Raw genomic sequence first — 27,970 nt, 5'->3', positions numbered from 1 at the left:
TAAAAAAAAAAAAATCTCCACTGATTTTGTTGCCATGGGCACAAGAGCTGAGGTAGCAAAGAAGGGTAGCAGTAGCAGGCAAGGAGTGGGGGGGGGATGGGGAGGGAGGAAAGTATTCCATAAAAGCTACCAGTATTTACAAAAAGATATGTAGTGTGGACCACTCGTCCAATCAGCATAATAAATGAAATTATAAAACATGTACCCTTTTAATATCCCTGAATGCAAACATACTTAAAAAAAACACAAAAAAACACTGCTGCAAACTCAGCAAGGAAAATTAGTAATTGTATGTTAAAACAGAAAATATGAAAGCTTTTTTTTTTTTTTAGAAGAAGAAGAAGAAGCACACACATTGAAAAGAGACAACTCACCATAACTCAGACAAAAACCATCTTGTTCAAATCTATTTGTCATACAGTTGTTCAACTGTTTGGGGTTTTTGGGGGATTTTTTTTTTTTTAATTCTCCTTCAGGAAACCAAATTCTGGTTTGGCATCCAAAAACATCTACGAAGTCCTCAAAGCATGAAGGAAGCCGAATAATACTAATGGAAATTTATCATAATGCATTATTTAAACATATTGTACTTTGGGCAACAGCCGGCTTGGTAATGTTTAAAAGCAGTCAGCAAGCAGTGGAAACTCTGATACCTTTTGTAACAGTTCACATGTCAAACTGGCAAAGTGCCCACAGCGTACAGCAGGAAAAAAAAAATCTATTTAATGTCTGCCCCACAAGGCGACATGAGGTTTGATTGGCAGAAAGCAGAGAGTGGCTTTTGATCATGTGTCCTAACAAGCAGTTCCAACTCCTGTCTCTTCGGCTGAACAGCTCTACATTGCCTATTCAAACAGAAGTGACAGGCCACTGCACTACTCCTTGGCTCTACTCTTGCACAGTGGGAACTATGCTGGAGACAGAGCCACTGATTAAATAGAGCACTTTTTTCCCAAGACAAGCAGGTTGTCTGAATCAAAGTTGGGCAGAATCAATTCAACATTATTAAAAGAGGATATAAAACTGAAGCTGAGTGATGTTAGGCCAGTTTGTACAACCTCAGGGATTCACAGAATGATGAGCAGGATAAGGAATGGTAAGACCTACAAAGCTAGGTTAAGAATTAGCTGCTACACCTTGGCCATTTTCCCATTGCTTCAGGTCCCCCTTTTTTCAGTCATTTCTTCATAGGTTTCTTTTAAAAATAGACATACATATATGCATATACATACCATGACAGAATTTGCAGTCTTAGTAGAATTCAGACATCTCTTTTTAGCATAACTGTACTGTTGTGGGCCCTTGTTATTTCCTTTCCCTTTCCAGTTCTGTCCCTTTCTAGTTAAATACAGCAACTAGAATTTTTGAAAAAAAATGTTCCAGCATGCCTATTTCAGATTTTTTTTTTTTTAAAAAGGGCATGCCCACCAAATAATGAAATGCTTAAGCATAGAATCATATAATTGCACAGTTGGAAGGGACCCTAGGGGTCATCTAGTCCAACCCCTTGCAATGCAAGAATCTCAACTAAAGTAGCCATGACAGATGGTCATCCAACCTCTGCTTAAAAACCTCCAACGAAGAAGGAGAGTCCACACATTTTGTGGGAGTCAAGAAGCTCTTAGGGTCAGAAAATTCTTTTGATATTTAGTTGGAATCTCCTTTCTTGTCACCTGAAGCCATTCATTTGGGTCCTAGCCTCCGGAACAGGAGAAAACAAGCTTGCTCCATCCTCCATGTTACAGCCCTTTAGATATTTGAAAATGGCAGCATATTTCCTCTCAGTCTCCTCTTCAGCAGGTTAAACATACTCAATTCCCTCAACCGTTCCTCATAAGACTTTGTTTCCAGACGCCTGATCATCATGGTTGCCCTCCTCTGCACACGTTCCAGCTTGTCAATATCCTCCTTAAACGAAGGTTACCAGATGTCCCTGTTTCCGGGGGACAGTCCCCAGATTTACAAATCAGTCCCCTGACAAAATCCATCTATTTAGTAGGAAGTTGAAAAGTGTCCCCGGATTCATTGAAAAAAAATCTGGTAACCTTACCTTAAACTATGGTGCTCAGAACTGGACACAGTACTCCAGGTGTAGTCTGACTAGAGCAGTATAGATTGGGACTACTATTTCCCTTGATCAGGACACTATACTTCTTTGATGCAGCCTACAAAAGGATTAGGGTTGTTTGTTTGTTTTTTTGCTGCTACATCACACTGTAGATTCATGTTAAGCTTAAGGTCTACTAAGACACCTGGACCATTTTCACATGTACTACTGGCAATTCAGTGTCCCCCATCTGTGCAGCTGGCTCTTCCTGCCTACGTTCAGAACCTTCATTTGTCCCTATTGAAATTCATTTTGTTAGTTTTGGCCCAGTTCTCTAATCTGTTCAGGTATATCTTGAATCCCAGTTCTGCTTCCTGCAGCATTGGCTACCCTTCCCAATTTGGTGTAATCTCCAGATTTGATTAGCATCCCCTCCTGGCATTGATATCAAGTTCATTGGTCGGTAGTTACTGGGCTCTTCTTTTTTCCTCCTTCTGAAGTTGGGGACAACATTTGCGCGCCTCCAGTATGCAAGGACCTCACTGTTCTCCTGGAATTGTCAAAGATTATAGACAGAGGCACTGAGATTACATAATGCCTTTGGGTGCAGCTCCTCAGGCCCTAGTGAGAGCCAGTGTGGTGTAGTGGTTAAAAGCGGTAGTCACGTAATCTGGGGAACCGGGTTCGCGTCTCCGCTCCTCCACATGCAGCTGCTGGGTGACCTTGGGCCAGTCACACTTCTCTGAAGTCTCTCAGCCCCACTCACCTCACAGAGTGTTTGTTGTGGGGGAGGAAGGGAAAGGAGATTGTTAGCCGCTTTGAGACTCCTGAAGGGGAGTGAAAGGCGGGATATCAGATCCAAACTCTTCTTCTTCTTCTTAGTAACTGCTTTATTATGAAGCATTTATGTTGTTCTCATTTGATAGTGGCCATTAACTAATTTACCGTTTTTCAACAGCATGCCAATAGTAATCTGTGGTTTGCTGGAATGCTAAGGCGATGCATCAAATAAAACCATCCATTGGATATCCACCAGTTTTGGTGTTATGAGAGTAGGGAGAAAAAACTTTCCTCTATCCACTTTCTCCATGCCATGTATAATTTTGTAAATTTCTATCATGTCACATCTAACTCAGCCTTTCTCTAAACTGAAAAGTCCCAAATGCTGCAACTTTTCCTCACAGGGAATTGCTCCATCCCCTTGATCATTTTGGCTGCCCTTTTCTGGACCTTTTCCAAACTCTACAAGGACTTTTTTGAGGTGAGGCAACCAGAACTACAGACAGTATTCCAAATATGATTGCACTGTAACTTTGCATGACAACATTATGATATTGACACTTTTCTTTTCAATTCCTTTCCTACTGATTCATAGCATAGAATTTGCCTTTCTCAAAGATGCTACACAATGGGTCGCCGCCTTCATTGAGCACTACAATCCCAAGCTCTCATCAGATATGGGGGCAAGAGATCAATGTCTGTATAAATGTGTTGCGTTAATACTATAGAATACTACAGAATAAAATACCTTTTATCATATTGCTTCATTAAATGTTTAAAACTTTCAGATTAAGGCATCACTAAAGAGATAGATAGATTCAATTACAACTTGTCATGTATCTCCAAGCTGATGACAAACAGGGCTGATCCACTCAAAAGGCAGGCTGTGGCAGCTGTCTCGAGTCGTGGAAGACCATGAGGTGGTGTCGGTTTCTGGCAAGATATCGTGAGATCACACCAAAATTTTGTGAGATGTCATGCACTACAAGAGATCTCACAAAATCTTGCCCAAACCCACTGTTGTTGCTTCGCCGGTACCACCACACAACACAGGTAGGGGAGGCTTTGGCATGGTGGCAAAGCAGTAAAATGAGATGTGCCATTCCTAGTGGCTAATATTGTTGACCCTTCATGATCTGCTTTAGAACTCAGATTCTTACCCAGGATCCATTGCTATAGCTTCAATGCAGTCTCCCATCCAGGTACTTGCTAGACCTTCTATGCCTAGCAAGCACCAAGATTAGCAACCAGTTTAATGAAAAATGCAGCTATTAAGCAACCAGCTAACACACTAAAATGTCACCTATCCCAAGTCTCAAAAATCCAGAGTGAGCAAAGTAGTAAATTGCTGGATATGATGAAAAGCCCTAGTCTGCAGCTTGTAAGAGTCTTAAAATGGAATGGAGGAGGTGTTATGCAGTCTTAATTAAGTTAGATTATGCCTAGTGCAAAAAGATCTCAGGTTGCAGCATGGTATGCTGAGGCAAAGAAGCAATGGCTACTTAAAAGGGACCAATGTGCTGCAATTAACACTAGAGGCAAATCCAAGTAAGAGCTAGCATTTGTAGTTTCAAAGGAGGAAATTAGCTATTGCTCCTCAACCCCAGCATGCCACACTGTAACCAGAGATCATTGTTGCATATTCTAATAAGTATATGCTACTGTTGCTATTTGGATTTTATTTTATCATTCATGGCTGACTGCAAATTTGTCAGTGTATAAGCAGAAAGAAGGAGCGTGCTTCCAGTTTTCAGAGTGCACACATAGGTGCTTATGGGATACTGAGTAAGAGTTCTGACCATGGCACAAGGACACAGCTGGTGCCCTTTCACTGGACCTTATCTCCAAAGAAGTAGCAGCTGCAGCATTTGTCTCCTGTTACACAAGGGCAGATCTCTAATCCTAACTACAACAGGATTCAAGGGCAACATATTCCAGAACTCCTCAGAAGACAAGATCCAGCATCCAACCTTGTACTCCAAGGTCAGTGATTTTTGAGACTGCAGGCAGGAAGTACCAACAATCCAAGAACCCCCCATTGCCTGCAATGGAAGACAATACACTTGGGTTTGGAACTTGTAAGTGTATCCATTTAACAACTGATATCAGAGATAGAGTGGATATTAGTATCTTGGGTTACAGACACTTCAGGTTACAGACTCCACTAACACAGAGTTCTTAACATTGGGTTAAGAACTTTGCTTCAGGATGAGAACAGAAATCGCACGGTGACAGCACAGCGGCAGCGGGTGGCCACATTAGCTAAAGTGGTATCTCAGGTTAAGAACAGTTTCAGGTTAAGAACGGACCTCCAGAACAAATTAAGTTCTTAACCCGAGGTACCACTGTACCAAGGACTCAGCTGGAAGCTAGACTTTCCTGGAGCAAAGGCTGCCCCAGCTAATAGTCAAGGCTAGTCTCTTTGGTTATTTTTTAGCAGTTAACATGACTGCCTTCCACACATTCCATCAGATTCTCAGTGTACCTACATTCCTAGTACCATAGTATGCTTTTAAGCACTGCCTACTTTCTATTCTGGGACGCGGGTGGCGCTGTGGGTTAAACCACAGAGCCTAGGACTTGCCGATCAGAAGGTCGGCGGTTCAAATCCCCGCGATGGGGTGAGCTCCCGTTGCTCGGTCCCTGCTCCTGCCCACCAAGCAGTTCGAAAGCACGTCAAAGTTCAAGTAGATAAATAGGTACCACTCCGGCGGAAAGTTAAACGGCGTTTCCGTGCGCTGCTGTGGTTCGCCAGAAGTGGCTTAGTCATGCTGGCCACATGACCTGGAAGCTGTACGCCGGCTCCGTCGGCCAATAAAGCGAGATGAGTGCCACAACCACAGAGTTGGCCACGACTGGACCTGATGGTCAGGGGTCCCTTTACCCTTTTACTTTCTTTTCTGCATCTTAAATAATTTGCAACCTATAGCCTCCAAGCTCTTGTGTGCACATCTCCACAGGTATCTGGAACTCAAATAAACCTCCTCCACATCTCATGCAAGATACATGTGTAGTTTTGCCACTCCCCACTACTGCTTCTCCATTCAGCCGTGCACTTGCACCAAAACAATCCCCTCTTGGGTTTTAGGGCAATATTGTGTTTTTGTGGCTCATAGGCGAAATGGTACATATTAAGCATGGAGGTGGAAAGACAAAAGACACCACTAATTATGAAAAAAGCAAACCATCAATATAATTTACCACAGTTATAACCATGAATCCAACTAGGAAAAGGCACTCTGTAAATCTTATTAAAATGAGATGCATATTTATTTATATACTACTTTTCACTGAATTTGAATCCAGGAAAGTTTACACAATTAAAACAAGCTATATACTGAAAACAACCAGCAGATAAAAATAGAGCAGTTCAGCAGATTTTGAAATCTTGAGAAGGGACGTTTTCACTGCAAAAGAAGAGGATTAAAACAAAAAGCAAAAATACACAAAAAACAGCAGGCTAAAAGCTAAATGAACAGCAAGACGTTGCTCCAGACCTGATTCTGGTTGAGATTTCCGGCATAGTTCATCCTTGCTACCTCCTCCCTGGGCCAAGCAGCACTGGGTTAACTGGCTGGCATTCAGGATTTCTTAAAGCATCATAGACCAAGGAGCCAAGCACACAAAGTCTTGCTGCTCTGAAGCTCCCACCTTGTGTCAGGCACAAAAAGAATGGCCCTAAGGATGATAACACCTCAAACACATATACGCTCCTCATTCTTAGAAAAACAAAACAAGGAAGTAAATATTTGTGCATACAATTACCACCATGAATTGGGATTCTCTGGCTCTGAACAGACAAATCATGCTTGATCTAACTGTGAACAACAGAGGTGCTTCACAGACCCACGTATTTCTCTTCCTCTATCCTTCGCTAGTACACAGCAGTCAAACTGACCGCCCTTTCCGTTTTGAAGTTTACTATGGTTAATGTTACATTTGCACTGGTAGCTTCATCAACCATAGTCATTACTAAGCCACATTTAACAACCTTGGCTAGAAACAAGTTTGCAACCTGCCATCTGGGTAAATTATGACAATGTCACTGCAGATAAAAGCCCTGCTGAATAAGGCCAAAGGCCCATCTAGTTCAGCATCTTGTTCTCACAGTGGCCAACCATATGCCTATCAGAAGGTCACAAGCAGACCATGAACGTAACAGCACACTCCCCACTTGTGCTTCTCCAGTAACAGGTTTTCAGGGGCATACTGTCTCTAATACTGGACGTGGTACACAGCCATCAGATCCAATAGTCATTGATAACTTTATTATCCATGAAATCAGTCTAAGCTCCTTTTAAAGCCCCCCAGTTGGTCCCATTTCTACACTTTATGGCAGTGGATATAATAAGTCTATTGAGTTTTGTATGGCTTTTATTGTAATGCAGTTTCCTAGTTCTTCCCTGCTTATCAATGTTAGTTCTAAAACTAAATAGCAGTAAGGATTTCCATATTAGGGAGAGGAAAGGTAAAAAGCCCACAGACTACTCCAGATCTCTAAAACCATTGTTAGGAGGTTAAGCAGAGAATCTAGAATCTGGGGGTGTCTTTGTAAACAAATATTAACTTTCATTTTATTTATTGATTGATAATAGTGCAGGGATAAAATATGAGATTTAATTAGGAGATGTGGCAGACTTGTGGCTGCATTGAGCTCCCACGCCCAACATAGAAATCTACTATTAATAGATTAAAAACATTTGTAAGAAGGCACAGCACAATGTTATTATTCAACTTGACAGTTTATACTATACTATAGTATATAGTATGGTAAATATGAGACACAGTCAAGTTCAAGACTGGTTTGTCTAGCAATGTTTAGACAATTCCTGCATTCATTATTATACCGATATCACCAGTAGTGCATAGTCAGAATCACACTGCAGACATGGAAATCCTGAGATACTTAACTCCGTTCCTTTATGCAGATATCTGACATGTCCCTATCCACTTACTTTGCTACTTTGCTGTCACTGCATACACCTGTAAACTTAGCTTAATGCAGTGTAGCATGAATGATGTTGAAATAATGTAGAACTCAACAGAGGTTGTGCTAGCAAACTACACACAAACACCTTGGTGCTGCTAATGCAGCAAAAGTAATACGGGAGGCAGCAGTTAAAAGTTGCCATCTCTGCAACCACAGCAGGCACTGTGATTCTCCAAGTCTGATTTCACTCTTGAGGCATACTCCATTGTCTCTCGAGACAAAAGGATGCCAAAAACAAAATATAGATACAGTGGTACCTCAGGTTACATACGCTTCAGGTTACATACGCTTCAGGTTACAGACTCTGCTAACCCAGAAATAGTACCCCGGGTTAAGAACTTTGCTTCAAGATAAGAACAGAAATTGTGCTCTGGCGGCGCGGCGGCAGCAGGAGGCCCCATTAGCTAAAGTGGTGCTTCAGGTTAAGAATAGTTTCAGGTTAAGTACGGACTTCCGGAACGAATTAAGTACTTAACCTGAGGTACCACTGTATATGGGGACACACACACACACATATACACACACATACATACTTATAGATTGAATCAACGCTGTACATATCTAGTTACCTAGGGAAAACAACAACTGCTTCAAGGAGAACTGCTTGACAGCCTGACAATCAAGTTGTACTGCGCCACATGGGCAGGTGAGGATGGGTGTGCTTGTAACATTTTGTGGGCTGGTTCTAATCTACAAGTCCAGTGTTTTGTTTTTACAGTTTCAAATGTAATTCTGTGATTTGTTCTGATGGTTTTTCCTAGGTCTGGAATTTGAACAAAAGGAGATAAGATCTTGTTCTCATCAATCAGGTCCTTTGTGTACTCAGTTTAGCTCAGAAACTGCCATCAGATGTCCAAGCACATATCTCTAGTATCCTGTAGGCTGGATTTCCCAGATCTGGTACCTGGGTTTGATTTGAAATGCTGGAGAAGACAATGGGTGGAATTCAACCAACTTTTACTCGGAGTAGACCCACTGAAATTAATGGACCCAACTTAGTCATGTTCATTAAACAGGTATACTCTGAGGAAACCTTAGCTGAATATCTATTATTTAGCATTTATAATGTGGCATTCACTGTACTGCTTCATTATTTGATATACTTGAAACAGCCACTTTCTGAATATTGAAAACATGAGTAATATGTACAAATGATCTCATCAATTTTATACATATATAGCATTAAAATAAGTCAATGGAACATTGGAGTAGAGTTTCTTCCTTTCATTCATTTTGCTGAAGTTAATCTCAAAATAATGCTTAATCTAAATGGCTTCATACTCTTGACAGTAGGGAGGAAGATACTTCTCTGTGTTTCCTGCTCTGCCTGCCAGCATTGCTTTCAGAATTTTCATCTGGCAGCTTCAGCCTAAAACAGCAGCTATTTTATTTACACACTTTCTGTCCATCCTTCCATGCTTTCTTACCAACTGAGCAGGTCAGATCTTACATGCAGTCACACAGAGAGTGAATGTATCTCTATTTCATCTGACAGAAAAATAAAGGTGTCAAAATTATTATTTTGTAAGTAATGAGAAAGGTATCAAAAGCCACATAGCCTACTGAAAACAAGAACTATATTAGCATTTAAAATATGTAGCAACGCTGACCATTTTTACTGTCATTTCCTTAAAAAAAAACCTGATCTAATTAGCTATATTTCCAAAGTGCATACATAGCATTTTTAGTATTATCATAACATTTTGCTTAGAGTTGACATTTTTATTCTGACAAGCACTGTCTGGAGAGCTCTCAATAAATAATACATTTACAATTTTCCGTAAATAAGCAGTGGACACAAATCATTATCCTTACTTACAGCTGCCCCTCTCTAATAGTGCTTTTACAAGTAAGGTGACTATTCAGTCTAATGCAATCCTCCCAGTGCTCAAAAGACATTTTCATTCATTACCACGGTCACAAGCACTTAAAGCACTTTTAGGCGCTGTTGCAAAACAGCAGGAATGGCAGAGCAAATAAGACTAACTAAAACCAAAGTTCATCACCAAAGAAACCAGAGGTTATTCACCTAAACAAATTGAAGATTGACTTACGTAAGGTCAACATACATACAGCTAATCCACACACAGACAAGTTTCTTAAAACATTTTCTTTTTATTAAAAGCTAAAAGTCATAGGTGGGAGTACAAGATTAATTTGTAGATTCTAGACCCAACCACAGCATATATTTTAATATTCACTGGTAATGGATTGTCTCATCAAAATATTGTTTCCTATACTGTCAAAACTGATTGCAATGAGGTGTTCATTTTCTCTTTTGCCATCCCTATAAAATTGAAATAGTCTTCTATATTTTATTAACTCAGTATGGAACATAAATTTCTTTCATTGCAAACTCACCTCATGTAATATGTTGCACTAATGATCAGAAAGTGGCACTTACGCAACAGATCCCTTGAAGAGAGATGCAAAGCTAGGGCAGGAAATTGTTTTAGGTCTATCTATGACAATGTAAGTCCTCACACTATGAGAGTTGTGGATCAGTTCTCCATGTGGTCCCTTCTATTAAAGCTTAGAATTAATTTTCAAAGCAGAAGTAAGAATAGCAGCAGAAAACAATATCAATCCCAGACCCAAATAAATGTGGGCTGGCATCACTTGCAATTGCTGTATAGCTTGAAAAATGCTTTGCAACGATTAAAGCTTATCTTAGCAATCTAGACAATAATGAATACCGAAAGGGAAATCACTGAGATATGAATACTAACCTCTCTTAAGACAGAGGAATGGTGCTTTCGTTAATGGAAACTATGTGGGTGGGGATGTGGAGGAGATGGACAGGATGTAACTGTACAACTGGAATTAAACCTAGATGCTTCTCTTCAGAAAAGTTCAAGGGCATTTTTAGTGCTTGTCAGTGCTAGCCGGCTTTGTCTCATCCAAAAGATAAAATCTCCTGCAACAGACTTGCACTTTGTATAAAGCTCTGCAGTGCTTCCAAGTTCCTTGAGCAGTGTGTGTCATGTTAACAGTCCACCAGCAGCAAAAATGAGTAAATGTGATGGCTAAGCACAGGAATTTAAAAACTTCCAAGCACCTTTTTCCACCTAAGCAACACTGAGTAAAATGTTACAACATTATAAAGACTAAACCAAACAGAAATATTCTAAAATAAATAACGTTATGGAAATCTCTGCCAGCCTTCTTTGAAGTTCAGCCTGATATTAGAAAGGGCTAAAATGACAAAGAATGTCTGTAACCAATATCATACGGCAAACCTTCATTTGACCACACCAGCAGAATTACCACAATAGAAGAAATATCCCTACAGATGTATTTATATACTTAAACTAGTTTATCCTTTCAACTATGTGTATGCTATAGAAAAGATTTGCTGTTATATGTTTATTGTGTTATACTGAATGATGGCCTTCAACATGGAAACTGGAGTGAGAACCTGTTTATAAAAAACTTTGTTGAAATATGGTATTGTACTCTTAATGCAGAATCAAGGCAGAAAGTGAACTATGAATGTGGGCCCTGAGTAATTGGGTTTTGGGATTTAGCATAAATGTGGAGTTGAGTTTCCAGTGTACCAAATGACTAACCAGCCTACCGTTCCACATTGCAAGCATTGTACTGAGACTTGGAAAAGAAATCTACCCTTCTGGCTACAGACAAGTCAGTTGCTAGCTATTACTTGTAAGGATTTGGAATGAATGATAAAATAATTAGTATGAACCTATACCTTAATTTTAAGGGACGCGGGTGGCGCTGTGGGTAAAAGCCTCAGCGCCTAGGGCTTGCCGATCGAAAGGTCGGCGGTTCGAATCCCCGCGGCGGGGTGCGCTCCCGTTGCTCGGTCCCAGCGCCTGCCAACCTAGCAGTTCGAATGCACCCCCGGGTGCAAGTAGATAAATAGGGACCGCTTACCAGCGGGAAGGTAAACGGTGCTTCCGTGTGCTGCGCTGGCTCGCCAGATGCAGCTTTGTCACGCTGGCCACGTGACCCGGAAGTGTCTGTGGACAGCGCTGGCCCCCGGCCTCTTAAGTGAGATGGGCGCACAACCCTAGAGTCTGTCAAGACTGGCCCATACGGGCAGGGGTACCTTTACCTTTACCTTATACCTTAATTTACAAAGCAAATAAGGCTTTTTCTTTTTTTTAAAAAAAAGTGAAAGCAGCATCAGGAAGCATGCATAAAATATTATTTTTAGGTCAATGGTTCCCAAACTTATTTTCCATGGAACACTTGAAAATTGCTGATGGCCTTGGACCAATTAATGGTTTTTCTTCCTGTTTTAAGCAATTGTAATACACTGTGCTAAATGCTGCATGATTTTTAATAGTATTTTTATTGCTTTTCTTTCTTATATTTCAACTTGCATTTCATAGAATACAAAAAATACATTATAAGAAATAAAAGAAACAACAAAAATGCAATTAAAATTCAAAATTAATATTTAATGTTCCTTTAAAAGGTGAAGTTATCTTATATGGGATTTTGAGGAGCCTGGTCCCATTGTTGCAGAAACTACATGACTGAGGGGTATTAAGGCATGGAGAAACTACCTGTCTCTGCAACAGTGGAGGTTGTATAATCTTTTGTCTCTTAAGCCGTATGGAGGCTTCTGTCCAATTCTGAAGCAGTGCCAGAGGTTCCTATGGGGCAAGTAATGAAGTTACCATCAGCAACTTAATACAGAGTCATGTTACAAAGGGGTAATTTAGAAAGCTTGCTCTCCATGAATTAATCACCAGAATGGGTTAACTGCCTTTTGCATGGCAATCTCAGTACAGAAAAATCTACCTGCCAGTAAGCAACTCCAGTGAACAGTCCTTTCTATGGGTCAACTGTTATCAGAGCAGCAAATTATTCCTGGCCCAGTTGTAACAAGGCAACTTTTTCTGAGTACCTCAGTGCAGGGCCACAAATTTGTTGAGTTTGCAGACCTCACTGGTCTTTCAAAAGCAAAACCCCCAGGAAGACAAACAAGTAGTTCCTTCTGCTAAATATATGAACTATACCTTGATCAGAATATAAAGACCCTTAAAAGAATATTTTCCCATTGCTTTTGGCAAGTGGGAAGAAGGTCAAGCAAGGGGGCTTGAAAGGAATAAAGGAAAGGGAAAAAGACACAGATGAAACCAATATGCAACACTGGCTATCAGAGTTTGCTACCAACATGTGGGTGGGTAGTGCATCCCAAACCCAGATCAGATCTGGCACCTTATCAAGTATTTTGATAGAGTCTAGAATGCCTGTAGTTTGGCTACAATACCCATGCTGCTGAAGGAAAACCAGTTTAGGCTTCAGGCAGCCAATAATTTCCATCAAATGACTTGGGTGGAAAGGAATGGGGAGCTATGCTCCAACAACTGGAGGCAATGTACAGCTTCCTATATATTATTCTAATGGTTTCCACTGGTTTGGTGACAGAGTTGGGCATGATACCGGCTGAAGTGCTATTATTAAGGACAGATTAAAACAGCTGTACATTATGCTGAAGTACTCAATGTTCCTTTTACAGACAGACGGTCCTGGATTACAAGCAGCACTTGACCATTTAAATCACTACAACAACCAGATTTAACCAGCTGGGCCATATTCTCTTAGGCAGGGCCTGTTGACCTCCTCAGTGACAGCTGCTCAAGTGAAATTTTGATTAGACAACTTATTTCCAGAAGCCAAAGGACTCTGATTAAACAGATTTACTTAGACATGTTAAAGTATTTAAATGTGCATTCATTGGTTCAGAACTGCCAGTTGTAGTAAGCAAGGCACCAGACCCTAAATACAGTAGGAATGATATAGGATAGCTAATGATGTAAAGATACATCTGTGTGAAGCACGTTGCTACGCATAAAAGTTTTTCCACAGGATGACAGCCGATATATTTATTAAAGGTAAATGATGATCGGAAGGCTGTATTGATCTAGGGGTGGACAACTAGCTCACCAGTGAAAGCCACTTCAGAAATGTAAGACAGAAGGTCACAGCTAATTTGCATATGCTAGTTGCAATAATTGGCCGCATTTGCATACCGTTTTATGAATCTAGAAGATGGCAAGCTACAGCTTAAATTTCCAGCACTTATTCCACAATGTGCTACTCTGAAATTTATATCCCAAAATGTGGGGGAAATACGTCAGTTTAATTTTATTTGCAGAAACCCACCAGCAAACCAACTTAAGAATGTGTGTTTGCCACTCCTGTTCCACAGATTCAAATATGTAGGGATCAAAGAAATTCATTTCCAAAAGATGTGACCCATTCACTTCAGCTAGACATTTTCTCTGATATGACTGGCAACTATCACAGCCAAGAATAAATTATTTATTTGTAATAAAGTATATAGTATTGCAAGACCTGAATTCATGCACAACATTATTTGCAACAACAACAAAAGTTTAAAGAACTTAGTTATTTTAGTTCTTGAAGGAAACACAATACATTACTGAAACTAATGGCTTAAACTATTTTAATGGCACCAAAGGCATGTGACCTCACACAAGCACAACATGCAACGGGCAACCTCAATCTTTGGCGCAACTTGGCACCTCTGGTCCTATTACAGCCCATAAATGCCTCCTGACACAAATCAAGCACCTACACCGCTTCACCTGACTTAGATGACAAGAAACAGAGGCGGCTATCATCTGTATACTGATGGCACCTCACCTCAAATTGCCTGATGACAACTCCGAGAGCAGGCATAGGCAAACTCCGGCCCTCCAGATGTTTGAGACTACAACTCCCATCATCCCTGACCACTAGTCCTGTTAGCTAGGGATGATGGGAATTGTAGTCCCAAACATCTGGAGGGCCGGAGTTTGCCTATGCCTGTCCAAGAGGCTTCATATACTTGTTGAACAGTAACCAAATGAGCAACCAAAACATGAGCAACCGAAACATGTCTTAATGACTTAATATTCAGTGTCTGAAATTCTGTAGTATTATACCATAGGGCTGACACTATCTGTTGTAAATTAATTTTTCATTGTACATTCTCAGTGCTTATTTCTAGCAACAGGCACTTAAGTTCCCTCATTTGCAAAAGCCAGCCAAGAATGTAAAATAACTCAACATAAATACAATGGTTTGAATCCAAACTTGCCCTTCCATGAATGGAAAGAGTCCTTCTGTCTGCAGAATGGGCTAAGATCCAGCAGAGACTCACTGCTAGAAAGAGGGAAGAGACAATTTCCACTGATTCACCAATCACACACCAGGGGCGGGCGGAGATGGTGCCACCTCCCTGGCCATCGTAGAGGGTTCACCAACCCTCCACAGTAGCTTTTCAAGAGGTAGAGGGGTCTGCAAGAGGAAGGAGCAAAAAAACACATTCCCTTTCCTCCAGCAGGAGCATCCTATGAATGTAGTTCTGCTCATTTTTTTTTTAATGGGTGGGGGAGAGAATGAAATAAAGCTTACCCCTGAAACACAGGTCTTGCGGATCTTTGCATGCACACTGCTATACAACAGAGCATCCAAAACACTCTTGAAACAAGTATTAGCTACCTTGCAATGTGATCAACAACATTAAAAAAAAAACTTCTGTGAAAAGTGAGCCAGAACAAAATTAAAATTAAAATAGATTCCATCCAACTAGTCTAGCCATCCAACTGAAGCCAACAATTTATTTTGAGGTGGGGGGCGGGGAGAGAACTTCAAACCTCTAAGTCTGAAGACAGATGGCTGTGAAAAATCTGGGACATTGTATCACTGTAGTGATGCTTAAGACACCTATACAGAACATATTTAACTTTGCATTTGTCATATAGAAACCAAGCCAAGAAATGGATGTAGAATCTATCATGGAGCTACTTCTACATATAGTTTTTTCTCCATTTATAAATGCAGTGTTAGAGCTTAACCCTGACGTTTTGGATTTCTCCCATTTTCCTTTCCCTGCCATGAAAATGCATGGGCCCGAGCCTACTATCTGAATTTTGAACCTCCCTTAATCTGGTGCCCTTCAGGAGCTTTGGACAACAATTGACATCAGCCCTACCCTGCATGGCTCTGCTGGCTGGGGCTGGTTGGAATTGTCGCTCAAAACATTTGGAGGGCACCTGATTGAAGAAGTCTGCACTAACATCTGGCAAGGCTGGCATATCTCAAACTCTGTCACGCTAAACTAATCCTGAGGAAAATTCTAACAAATATATTTATATCTGAAATAGATTGCATGCAATAATTTCCAATTTAGCACAAAATTTTTTTGCTCCAGTGTAATATGTAAGCAGATGTAGTGGAGACCCAGATATTTGTTTACGCTTAAGTAGGGTACTGTTTCTTCTTCTTTCAAGGCCCCACAGTTGAACCACAAATTGTCCTTTGAAACATAGGGAAGTTTTCATGAAGGGCAGAAGCCGCAGAATTAATTTCATCAAATAATTGCATATGCTTAAATCTTACTTGAACCAACGAGGCAAAAGCATATAAAACACTGCACTGGGATTGTGGCTCTGTTGGAAGCTATCTACCTAGCTACCAAACATTTCAAAAGTTCAGCCTCATTCAAGAGCATTTTGAATTTATGGAAGCATAATTTAAGAGGCTCTTGGTGCCATTTTAAAAGCAGATCTCATATACCAAAGAAACACATATCCCCAAATGGAAGATGGGGAATTGTCAGAAGCAATATCTTTCCCTCACTTGCATTTTTCCAAACCCTGTCAACTTTGGCCATGCATCAGAATTTCCTGAAAGTGCTAAACACAGAATGGCAAATAAATTGAGATCCACTTACTTACTAGATGAAATCTGGTATCATAAAAAAAGTTATTGTACAAGTACCACCATACCATTTATACCATTTTACAGAATTCTCAAACAAAACCTAGTCTAATTAATTACATTGCACAAAACAAATTTATAAATAATTTCATGTATTATTTCACACTATGAGTGGTGTGTGTGTTGACTATGGGTGAATACAAACATTCCATATGAAATTTAGCAGTAGACCTTTAAACATGGGTGAACTAAAGTCTTAGGTGTAAATCCACCTTACCAGTTATAGCCTTAAGGGCTGAAATCAACTAAAGAGAAGGAAATCAAAATATGCTATGTCTGTACATACCCTCCTGTTCAGTTCTGGTCATTTCCTCGAGTTTCTTCTGCTTCAGTGTGTCCACCACATCGGCAAGGCTTCCTTTGCGGCGTTCTGGAGTTCCGAAATTAACACTGGTCATTAGCTCGCTGCGGTCACGACCTCCTTCTTCGGGCTTATGTGGTGAGGTAGAAGTATTTCGGAAGGAATATAAGGAACATAACTTATTACTTTCTGACTCCTGTAAAGAAACAAGACAATAATGCAAGAATAAATGAAGCCCCACGATCTCCGAAATATCTGTTATTACATAACAGCAACTGAACATTAAAAACCCCCTGAGCTAAGCCAAAACAGTCTTTAGTTTTATTTTTGCTTTTGCTACTGACAAATAAAAACCCAGACACCTCAATTTTTCAGTAAGGGGTTGTTGTTTTTTGTGCCTCCTCAAGATTTCTTACATACCTACTTATAAATCTAGGCTACTAGAAGAAAGTGTGCAATGACTCCAAAATCTATACGCGAAGACTCTGGGAAACGAGGGAACCCACACAAAACAGTTCAGGAAAGTTATTTATTTATTTTATTGAATTTGTATACCAACCTTCATCTGAATATCATAGGTCAACATAAAAATACAAAATGAGAACCCAAAATACATAATAAAAAACAAACCAATAACAAACCAATAACCCCCCCCCCCCATAACAGTTAAAGGACATAGGATGGTAATCAGCCAAAGGCCTGGTTATTGAGAAACATTTTTGCTTGGCACCTAAAGATATATAATGAAGGTGCCAGGTGAGCCTGCCAACAAAGATGTGATGTAACCTGACTGACGAACAAGAGGAAGCTCTCTGACTAACTGACAGGGACAGGCAGGACTCTGACGAGTGTGTGGCAGAGGAAAATAGGCCGGAGAGGGGGTCAGTAATTTATGGGGTTTGGTAACCTACAAGGCAAAAGCCAGGAGGCTGGGGGAGATAAAAGGTTGGGGCAGTCAGAGACAGAGGTAGGAGCACAGGATGGTTCAGAAGCACAGAAAAAGGCTGTTCAGGTGAGGGGCAAGGCAGGCGAATCCCCACCACCCCCTGCCCTGCAGGGGGTTCCTTCCTAGAACCAGGAAGGAGACAGAAGACGGAAGAGCAGCTATGACTTCTGTACAGAAGATGTCTCAGGTTGCGTGCGCACACTCCATCAGATGAGTGGAATACTTAAGGCCAGCTGCGGGCAAGAGCAGCATGTGTGCGTGAGTATCAAGTGCACCTTAAAAGTTGCTGTAAGTGCATGTGTTTGTCAATAAAGAATTAACCATCCGTCGGTTGCCTTCCTCGGCTTGGTGGGCTCAGGAAACTAACTGAGCTATGGCTTAGGCAGAAACCCTTTAAATATTGTAAACCCCTGCCCCCCCCCGGCAGGCTGACTAGTGACAACCCCCAAGTACTCTTTGTGGCCACACAGGCTGGGAAAAGGGCATAAGGAACGTGTGCACAGCAATTTAAGTATGATTTAGCTCAGTCAGGTCAGCAGTCTCAGAAACTACACAGCTCCCTTGCTCAGGACTTTCCCTGAGCTTTGCCCTGTGAGCTACTTCAGTGACCATCTAGTTCCCCCCAGAACTTTAAAAATCAGTGTTTGGGAGCTTTTACATGGCACCTACTAAGCTGTGATTTATGCTCATGACTCAAAGGACAGAAAAAAATTATGCAATTTCCTTAGCTGCTCCACGAAAAGCAAGTCTGAAAACAGATACTCAAGAAAATTTGGTTATCTCTATGAAATACCCATTGAGGTTACCCCAGTAGAATGCTAGGCATCTTTGTCTCTGATTTCCATGTAAAATGGTAGGTTCTTAAAAATCATGTTCTGCAAGAATTTCCCCAGCAGCAAAGAATTAAGGGGCTTCTAGTTAATACTAGTTAATGGTGTTGAAGAATTTCAATCTTTGTTTTGATATTTGCTCATAGCCAAACTATACAGCCTTAATCACTGTTCACATTTTTCAATTACTTCTTGTTCACGGCTGGGGGAGGGGAGAAATCCTTCCTTTCTATTAAATCTTCAGTGTTTTTTCGCAATTTAATAGTAACAAAAAGGGCTCCTAACATTTAAGTAATGTACTATTTAGGCCATTCCAGAATCTGAAAGCTTGATAGAAATAAATATTATCAAATTAAAACCTGATCAGGTATAGCTTTTCTTTCTTTTATTGAGGTGATTTCTAAAAATCAATTAATTCCACAATATGCTACCTTCCTGAATTTCCTCCCAAAGTGCATTTGCAATAATAAACTTTTCCAGTAGTAAGACAGCCATTTGTGTTATCTGTGCATGAAACATCTTTGTTGTGAACACTGTTGACCAATTAACATACATAGTGGAACTGTGAGGACTAGGCAACCTAATAAAAATAAGTTTTTTGGGCTTGTATATGTACCTCATGGGACGTCAGATGCAACGCTGCCAGAGGCATACCTAAGCTCCCTTATGCCCTTGGCAAGAAGCTGTATCAGCACACACACATATGGTTCCATGCACCCTTGGCAAGGAGATGTTGGCAATGAAATACAGCCTAGGTGTGCATGGGCAGCCAGGCTCCGAGCTACTCTGAGCCAGATGGAGAGGTGCAAATTTTTGAACACCCCTGGGCATGTGCCCCTGGTGGGGGGGCCAACCTAATCAACCCCTAGGTTCACCCCTGAATGCTGCACACAGCCTCTCCTATATTAAGGCCCAGGCAAACACAGCTTCTTGACTGTTGGGCAGACATTACCTGAATATAAAGTTTTGTGGACCAACTGCAAGACTTTCAATCTTTCTTCTGTTGATGGAGTCACTGAGAACACTTGAGATTGTAAATGCAAAATGTAAAAGTTGTGACACAACTTTTGATGGGATGTGGATTTTGGGTACACTTCTGTAATACCAATATTGTGTGAGCATTTTAATAGTTGATCATGCTTGACAAGCATGCCTTCAAGACCTGGCATTCATCAATGAACAAAGCTTTTTATCCTTATGAATTCAAACAATGCCATCTACACATTTGGATGCTAAATATGTTAAAAACCCAATAAACCCACAGCAAAGTGTGAGTGGGCAAGGGTTGGTTGAAAATACCATTCACAATGACACTGTATTGGTATGTATTGTGTGTTGTAGACAACACTTAGGAACAGATTATGACCAGGATTTTCCTTGTGTTTGTTCGCATACAAATGGGGGAGTCCTTGTTTTGAAAAGACCTTTGTTGTATGTTCCAAGAGCATGTGTTGTTACAAGAAAATTATTGTTGCTGTGACTGCCTCTAAGATTAGAAACAAATGTGTCCAGTTGATAGCAGTTTCCGGTCTTGCCCACCATCTGATATAATACAGTATTGTTAAAATAACTTCAAACTGTATATCCTGTGCTGTGTTAAATGTCCTAAGAGTTGCCACTATCTCAGCAGCCCTTCACATTTTGTGAGTATTAAGTTTCTTATGTTGTTTGACTGTTATATTGTTTCTTTGGGTTATCTCTTTGTGACAACCTTTCATTATCAGCAAATAAAATGAACTGAATCTTCCAACATGCTAATTCAGCACTGGCCATCATTTGTTTTGGAAAAGGCCTTTTAGTGCCTTGAAACGGATAGAGATAGGAAACATAGAAAGCTGTCGTGTACCAAATCGGAACATTGATCCATCTTGTTCCGTACTGCCACTCTACAGCGTGGGGAAGGGGGCTCAGGCCCAGGGGCCAATTTTAGCCTTTCAAGCCTCTGTGTCAGGCCACACTCCCTATCCTCAGGCTACACCCCTCACTGGCCTTGTTTCAGACTCTCCCTGAGTACTTCTCCCTGGCCAAAGTGTGCCATTGAACTCAGATAATGACTCCTGCTTGCCTGGACAGATGATAAAAAGGGGTGTATGAGTGTGCAAAAAGTAGCCTATTACACAAAGGTAAGTTTTTAATTCACTGCTTCACCCATTTACGTCACACATCCCAGAAATGTGCCCCCCCAAAGGTTCCCAGAGGGGAATGCAGCCCTTGGGTTGCAAAAGGTTCCCCAGCCCTGACTTGCAGCAGCTTTCCAGGGTTTCAGGAAACCCTGGAGCTTTTGGCATGCAATGTACGTGCTGTGCCATTGAGCTGCAGCCATTCCCTATCAGGTCACATGATCCTGCTGCAGGTTTAGCATTCAACAACAGTGATGTCTTAACCTTATAGAATAAATAGCTCCACAATTCATTTTCACTCCTTTTCCCACCGAAAACGAAAAGCTCATTTGCAAATGTACATTACAGAAAGCTAGTCAAGTTATAATGGCATCCTTTCAAAATGAGAATACAATCATTTCCATTTTTGGATGAGAATATCATCAAGTGAATATCCCATGGACATAAGCCATAGGTCAAATTAAAAGTCTCTAAGTTAAGTGTGCTGGCAAAGGTTAGCTGCTGGCAACATTGTGAGGCATGCATTCTCACTGTAAAGACGTAGAGATTAAGGAGTGGCTGTGTCAAATAGCAGAACAAACAACAAACAATGGGCAACTGTGGTTACTAAGGGCCACTGACCTCGGAGATGATGTTGATGAGAAACCATCATTCATTGGTGCATTATATGCATGGCATGGCTTTGTTGCCATCACCTACAAAGGAGGCAGCACTTGTAAAACTGCTGGAAATGCATTCTATTTACCAATATAGTCATTTAAAATTCATCTTTGCATCAGTAAGAATACACTAACCCAGTCAACCATACAACATGGTTCAACACAGTCATGCAAAATCTCCACAACTATCTCTCTGCTTTTAATAATCTTGTTTTTAGAAACTCCTACCTTTATAGGGAAAGACACTCACTGAAGTGAATGGGGCAGAAGCAATTGGCTGTATTTTATTTCAATGGAACTGAAGAGTGCTTCAGTTCATCTAGATAAGCAAAGCACAATGTATGCTAATGCTTTGGTGCAGTGCTAGAAGAAACAAAAAGTAAGGCTTGGCTGAAGAAGACATGTGCCCATTTACAGTATTAGCAAAAGAACCATACTTTAACATGTAACACTTAGTTTTTCCCATAGCCAAACCAACCACAAATTTGTGAACACCCTCCTTCCACACTCCAATTCACCTTTTCTAGTTTATGCAAACAATAGTTTTCTAATACATTTGCACCAGCAAACTGGTTTGCAAGCATTGCCCTCAAAACCCAGGATTTAAAGCAGTGGTTCTCAAAGGCTGTAGTACACCACACTGTTGTGGCAGGCGAGGGTGGCAAGTGCGGTGAGAAGATTCAAGGACAATCAAAGAAATGTTTAAACATTTGTGTAGTATAATAGTTGTTTCTTTTTGTTTCCAAAGTATTTTTTATCAATAAAAAAGTTGGTGTGGCATGCATGAGCATAGCCGAGGGGGCAGGCGGGCAGCTATCCCCCTAAGTCAATACAAATCAATACAACCTGAGGTTATGCCCCCCCCCCCAACATAAGCCTGCCCACCTCTTACAAAAATCCTGGCTACACCCATGTTAGCGTGAGCAAATTTTTATTCTGAGTGGCCCAGAGAAAAGGTTTGAGAACCACTGATTTAAAGTGTAAGTTTCACTCTGGTCTGAAGGTCAACTACAATTTTCTGGTTCTGGTTTTCTGGTTTAAAGAAGTAAAGGAATTTGGAGTGCATAAATCCAAAACCAAACCATGACCATTCTGTGTTAACCAGTTCTCTGCATTGAAAATCCAGATGATTTATTTTCTATAAACTATCCTTCAGGGACACCACTGAAGAAAGGTTGTCATTTCTGTATGATAAACACAAATCACACTGAAATTAATGGATTTAACTTAGTCAATAATAATAATAATAATAATAATAATAATAATAATAATAATTTATTATTTATACCCCACCCATCTGGCTGCATTTCCCCAGCCACTCTGGGCGGCTCCCAATCGAGTGTTAAAAACAATACAGCATTAAATATTAAAAATTTCTCACTTTATTGGCCGAGGGAGCCGGCGTACAGCTTCCGGGTCATGTGGCCAGCATGACTAAGCTGCTTCTGGCGAACCAGAGCAGTGCACGGAAACGCCGTTTACCTTCCTGCCAGAGCGGTACCTATTTATCTACTTGCACTTTGACGTGCTTTCGAACTGCTAGGTTGGCAGGAGCTGGGACCGAGCAACAGGAGCTCACCCCGTCACGGGGATTCGAACCGCCAACCTTCTGATCGGCAAGTCCTAGGCTCTGTGGTTTAACCCACAGTGCCACCCACGTCCCTCTATTCATATAGATCATGGCAAAAATAATGATTAATCTTAGTGCCCTCTTCCTTCGTGGAAAACAACAATGTCCAGTTCTTTGCATTGGATCCATTATCAAAACAACCTCATCCTAAATTGATTTGGAAGGAAATTGGTCCTTTAAACATTCAAGACAACCTTCACTTCAGATAAGTACTGCCCCTTTAAAAATACCAGGCACCAAGTGGGTTTTCTTTCTGATCTTTATTTGCTTCTCAAATCAGCAACAGAAGGCATGTAGTTGAGAAGAGAACTGCACAGGGAGAAAGGTATTCAAGGGATTAAGCAAGCAAATGGAAGGACTATTAGTTTATCTAATAATAGCTGAAGTATATTATCAAAATCTAAATTAGAAGCAAACGCATTTTTCCTGCAGGAGAACCAACCAGCTCCCATGAATTTGGAAGGACATTGTCTGAAACATCTAAAAATGAAAGCAGCACCAATATTTAGAAACATGCACGTAATGATATTTTAAAGCTACTTCACAATTTGACAGAAGAGAGATGATAATGAGACAACTGGACACTCTTTCTGCGTACTAACAACAACTAGATCTGAGCTGACAGAAAATTGCAGGTGCAAACTGGACAGGTGGGAAATAGAGGTGCAAGGAAGGACTTTCCTTGACATTTCCTTGGAAATCTGACCCACCTATTAGATTAGCTACTTGAAAGGCAAATCACTTCAGTAATAATTGTGTTACATGCCTGACACAAATGTCTGAAGGATTCCCATATATTTGATCAACAAAGTCTAAGGTTATTTTCCTTCATTTTCTCTCAGTGTCCTCATACATTTTATTTCAAGACAGAGAGAAAGTAACCTTGCTGTTGGTGGAAGTTTGGTGTTTTCCATATGCAGACAGGCAATGTCTCCATACAGACAGTGATGAGAGGAGGAAGGACTGCTGGGAGGGGCACAAAGAAAATAAACACCACGGTGCACCTGCAGCAGCACAATTGGACACCTTCATTTGCCCCAGCTGGAAGAAAACATGTCTCTCCCATATAGGTCTCTACAGCCACAGCAGGCACTGCAACCTTCCAGCAGTCTGACATCACCCTCAAAGGCACACTCCTCCATTGTCTCCCAAGACAGACAGATGCCAACAACAATGTTGTTTTCCAACAAAATATCAATGGAACACACTTTCTCATGAAACTACCCATCTATGCTTTGCTAATTGGTCCTCTTAGCATATGATCCCCATATGGACATGCAGCAAATTCCAGGTTCAGAGACTGAGTGTGGCTATTCCCTCTGTACAAATCCACTTTACCAGACCTTTAGCGAGTTTCACTGAGAGCATCCCCAGTCATGGTTCAAATGAAACCAGGTACAGTCCAACTCATGTTAAGAATGCCAGTTAAACCAGTGGTTGTTATATATATACACCCACCCACCCACCCTCACCCACCCACCCTCTCTCTCTATATATATATAAAATATGTGTGTGTGTTTCATTCTAATCACAGTTGCAATGGATATACATGGCTCCCTTCAATATTATGGGGCCAGTCCTGTGAAACTCACCACCCCCCACACCCAGATGATATCAGACAGGCTCCTCCCTATTGAACTTATCCAGACCAGTGAAAACCTTTTAATTTCAGCAAGTTGTCCAGTTAGTTTCAACTGATAGTTGCATTAACCTTGCTGTATACCACTGAAGCATTATGGTGTTAAGTGGTATATAAATTGCTAAAAGAACAACCTAAGTGCAGCACCGGTGGCATATCAAATGCAAAATTCTGTTCTCACAGTAGTCAGCTGGGTGCTCCTGGGAAACCCACAAACAGGGCATGAATGCAACAGCACTTTCTCACTCATGATCCCCAGCAACGCATTTTCAGAGACATACTGCCTCCACTAATGAATGTACATGGTGCTGAAACAAGGTAGAAAGATCCAGAATAAACTGGTGCCTAAGGCTGGTACTACAGCCTGATCTCAATGTAAACCAGTATCTCCAAATCATATAGCATCACTTTATTTTACTTGCTTTATAGTTCATGGAAATAAAATATACTTTATCGCAACCTTGTGGATCCTAGAGCTAATTGATAGCCACTGAAACAGGTTCTGGTTCTATGAGCCCCCAGTGATCCTAGGCTCAGTTAAGCACTAACGAAATATACACTTTATGAAGGGATCACCACAGCAAGCTGGTTGTCCTTACTACCTTAAGAGCAGAATCAGATAAAAAGCATACTCCTATCCTGTCATGATCTCCTGTTCATTGGAAGAATCTCTTAAATTATAACCTTGTGCATGCCTCAATCTTATCTGAGTAAGCCAAATCCAGAAGAATTACTTTCAACAGGCTGTAGACTGTTGGCAAACTATTGTCTGCTTCAACATATTAAGAGCAGAAAATAGGAGGGGCGGGGGATCAGTAAAAACAACAAAATGAAAAACAAACAAACAAACTAGGCTAAAATGGTAACTTGTACTTTAATTTTCAATCATAAACTGGAAGTTGTTAATGCTTTCCTGTTCAGTAGCCAACAAGAACACTTGCAAACACAAGGCAACTGCTATTTCTATAGGAGTTCAAAGAAAGCATTTGCATGTGTGGGCAGCAAAGCAGAAAATAAATATTACTAACATGAATGAGTTGCTTGAGTCCTTATTTCTATGCAGTTGAGGGGCCTCAGTTATGAAGAGATATTTATCAATCCTTGCATTTAATATGACACAAGCATCTAAACACCCAAGAAACGTTGGATATTCAGAATGGTTTTTATTCCAAAATATGGCAGCAGACTAGCACTTGGATCTCAATGGAGTTAACATATAATGAAAGCAAATATTTACACACACAAACACCCAAAAATGTTATATAGTCATCACGTTAATATAAAGTTTTCAAGTTATCCTGGTTCCACAAAAAATATAAATGACTAGTTTCAGTGTGTATTTCCACTTTTATTTCTTTTTTAAAGCTTTCCTATAAAGCTGAATCTCTAAGTCAAGTATGTTTTACAAACAGAGAAGGAATAACCAGGACAAAGTTTTATGTTGCACAGCATTCATGTGCAACAGTCCAATGGCCATTTGGTAGGACTGCTTAACCCTTCCCCTGTCGGTAACATGTCCCATGAAACAACCCCCTCCACCCAGCAGCTCTCTTCCATTAGATCCTGGGCACACATTTCCATGGAATGTTACATAGCCAAGTAAATATTGCTGAAGTACTGAGAGAGTTAATCACTCAAATATTTGAAGCCCATGTATCAAAATGACCAGAACGCCCAAGGACTTTGCGTAAATAATTTCAAAAGGTGTCCTATTGGTGTCCTTGCACTCTTAGAAGGGCTTTTAATCCAGCAGAGGCATCTCTAATGGAAGAGGAGGGGAGGGCATTTTCTTCCATTCCCCCACCCCCTGAAGCCCCAATTCCCTGTGAAAATCATCTTCAGAGAGTTGGGGATCCCTCCAGAATAGGGTGGAAGGTAGTATAGGGGATGTGCAGGGAGAAGCAGGGACTGACCAAATTTATCTCCTCTCTACCTTCTCTGGATCAAAACCCTATCTGTGAGTGCAAAGGCACCATTTAGATTCCACCCAAACATGCCTCCAGGAACTTCCTTCCAAAAGAAAGCATTCTACCCATGCACTGGCGGAAGAAGAAGGTGAGGTGGGTGCGGTCCCCCCCAGGTGTCATCACTGAGGAGGAGTGACATAGCTGCCCTGCCCCCCTGGGATGCTCACCCTGCTCGGCTAGCCCTGCCCCCGGGTGCACAGCATGTGCGCCGCTCCAGGTGACGGAGCAGATAGCTCCCCCTCTTTACCCATGGAAAGGAATATTTTTTAAATATACATATATTGTCCACACATAGAGCAAGAGAATAAAATGAAGGCTTTTTAACTTAAGAGTAAAATGAGCAGCCTTGCTCACACATCAAAACTACACATTGTAAATGCCACTAGCATTCCATTGTAGAAGCCACAATAAAAAGGGATTATTTTAGCCACTTCCATACATACAAATCCTTCACTGCACACATTTAACATGCTCTCCTATGCATGCATTGCAGCACCTGCAGAGGAATGTTGGGAGAAAGCAATATAGCCCTTGTGTTTCTGTATGGTAAACACTGCTGAACCGTGTGTAAGAGTCACATAAAAAGAGGACATTTATGAGACATAAAGGTATCTCATAAAACTGTTATGAATTAGGATATCCCTGGCCAAATCCCAGAAAAGATTATCCTTATAAACAGGCGGGAATGTTGTAACTTGCGTGTGAATGTCAGTGATACAGCATGTTAGTTGATTCATGTCTCACTTTCAGGGCAGTGAAAGTCCTTGCTATTGGATTTTTCGTAACCTCAAAAACTGAAACGAATGTCCATGGTTTCTTTTCCTGCCTCGCTGAAAACATTTTACATACACAGCTTCATTATGCTGAACAAAGATACAAAACCCATTCCCCCCCCCCTCAAGCTGTCAAAGTACAAAAGAAATGCAAAAAGTCTTGCACAGATGTAGCAAAGTACTGGATTTTATCTTCTGGCAGGTGCTCAATATGCAGCCCACATAATCACATGTTAATGACTGGAGTGTGTTAATCAGCATGCATACCTGATTCCTTCTCATCCAAAGGGGGAAAGAAACTGAACAATTTAGAGCATGTAAATGCTGCTACTTTCAAAACACACATTGTAAATATACAGCAATGGAAAGGGGAGGGGTGGAAAGAGCTTCCAAATACAGAGGTTCAGAACCACTGAAAAGGACACACAGTCCATCAGCTCAATACATCCAGACAAAAGCTGAAGTTTCATTCCCTGTAATTAATTTCTAAAGAGGCTTACATACCAACCCTTTCTAGATGCAACA

The 27,970-nt window shown here is 40.9% G+C and overlaps 1 protein-coding gene across 50 annotated transcripts in view; it reads right to left on the bottom strand.

Annotated features, from left to right (window-relative positions):
* SOX6 (SRY-box transcription factor 6) overlaps nt 1-27,970 on the bottom strand; it is a 443,885-nt gene that overhangs the window by 227,665 nt on the left and 188,250 nt on the right. For 39 of the 50 annotated variants that reach the window (XM_083589534.1, XM_083589547.1, XM_083589512.1 and 36 more), the window contains one exon: nt 16,867-17,077. In XM_083589534.1, coding sequence (XP_083445660.1) covers nt 16,867-17,077 — 211 coding nt within the window. The remainder of the gene's footprint in view (nt 1-16,866; nt 17,078-27,970) is intronic. The other 11 variants (XM_083589535.1, XM_083589541.1, XM_083589538.1 and 8 more) reach the window with 1 other exon arrangement.

Source organism: Podarcis filfolensis (assembly GCF_964270895.1).
Source record: "Podarcis filfolensis genome assembly, chromosome: 1".
Taxonomy (NCBI): Eukaryota; Metazoa; Chordata; class Lepidosauria; order Squamata; family Lacertidae; genus Podarcis; species Podarcis filfolensis.
This window is presented reverse-complemented; position numbering and strand designations above follow the sequence as displayed.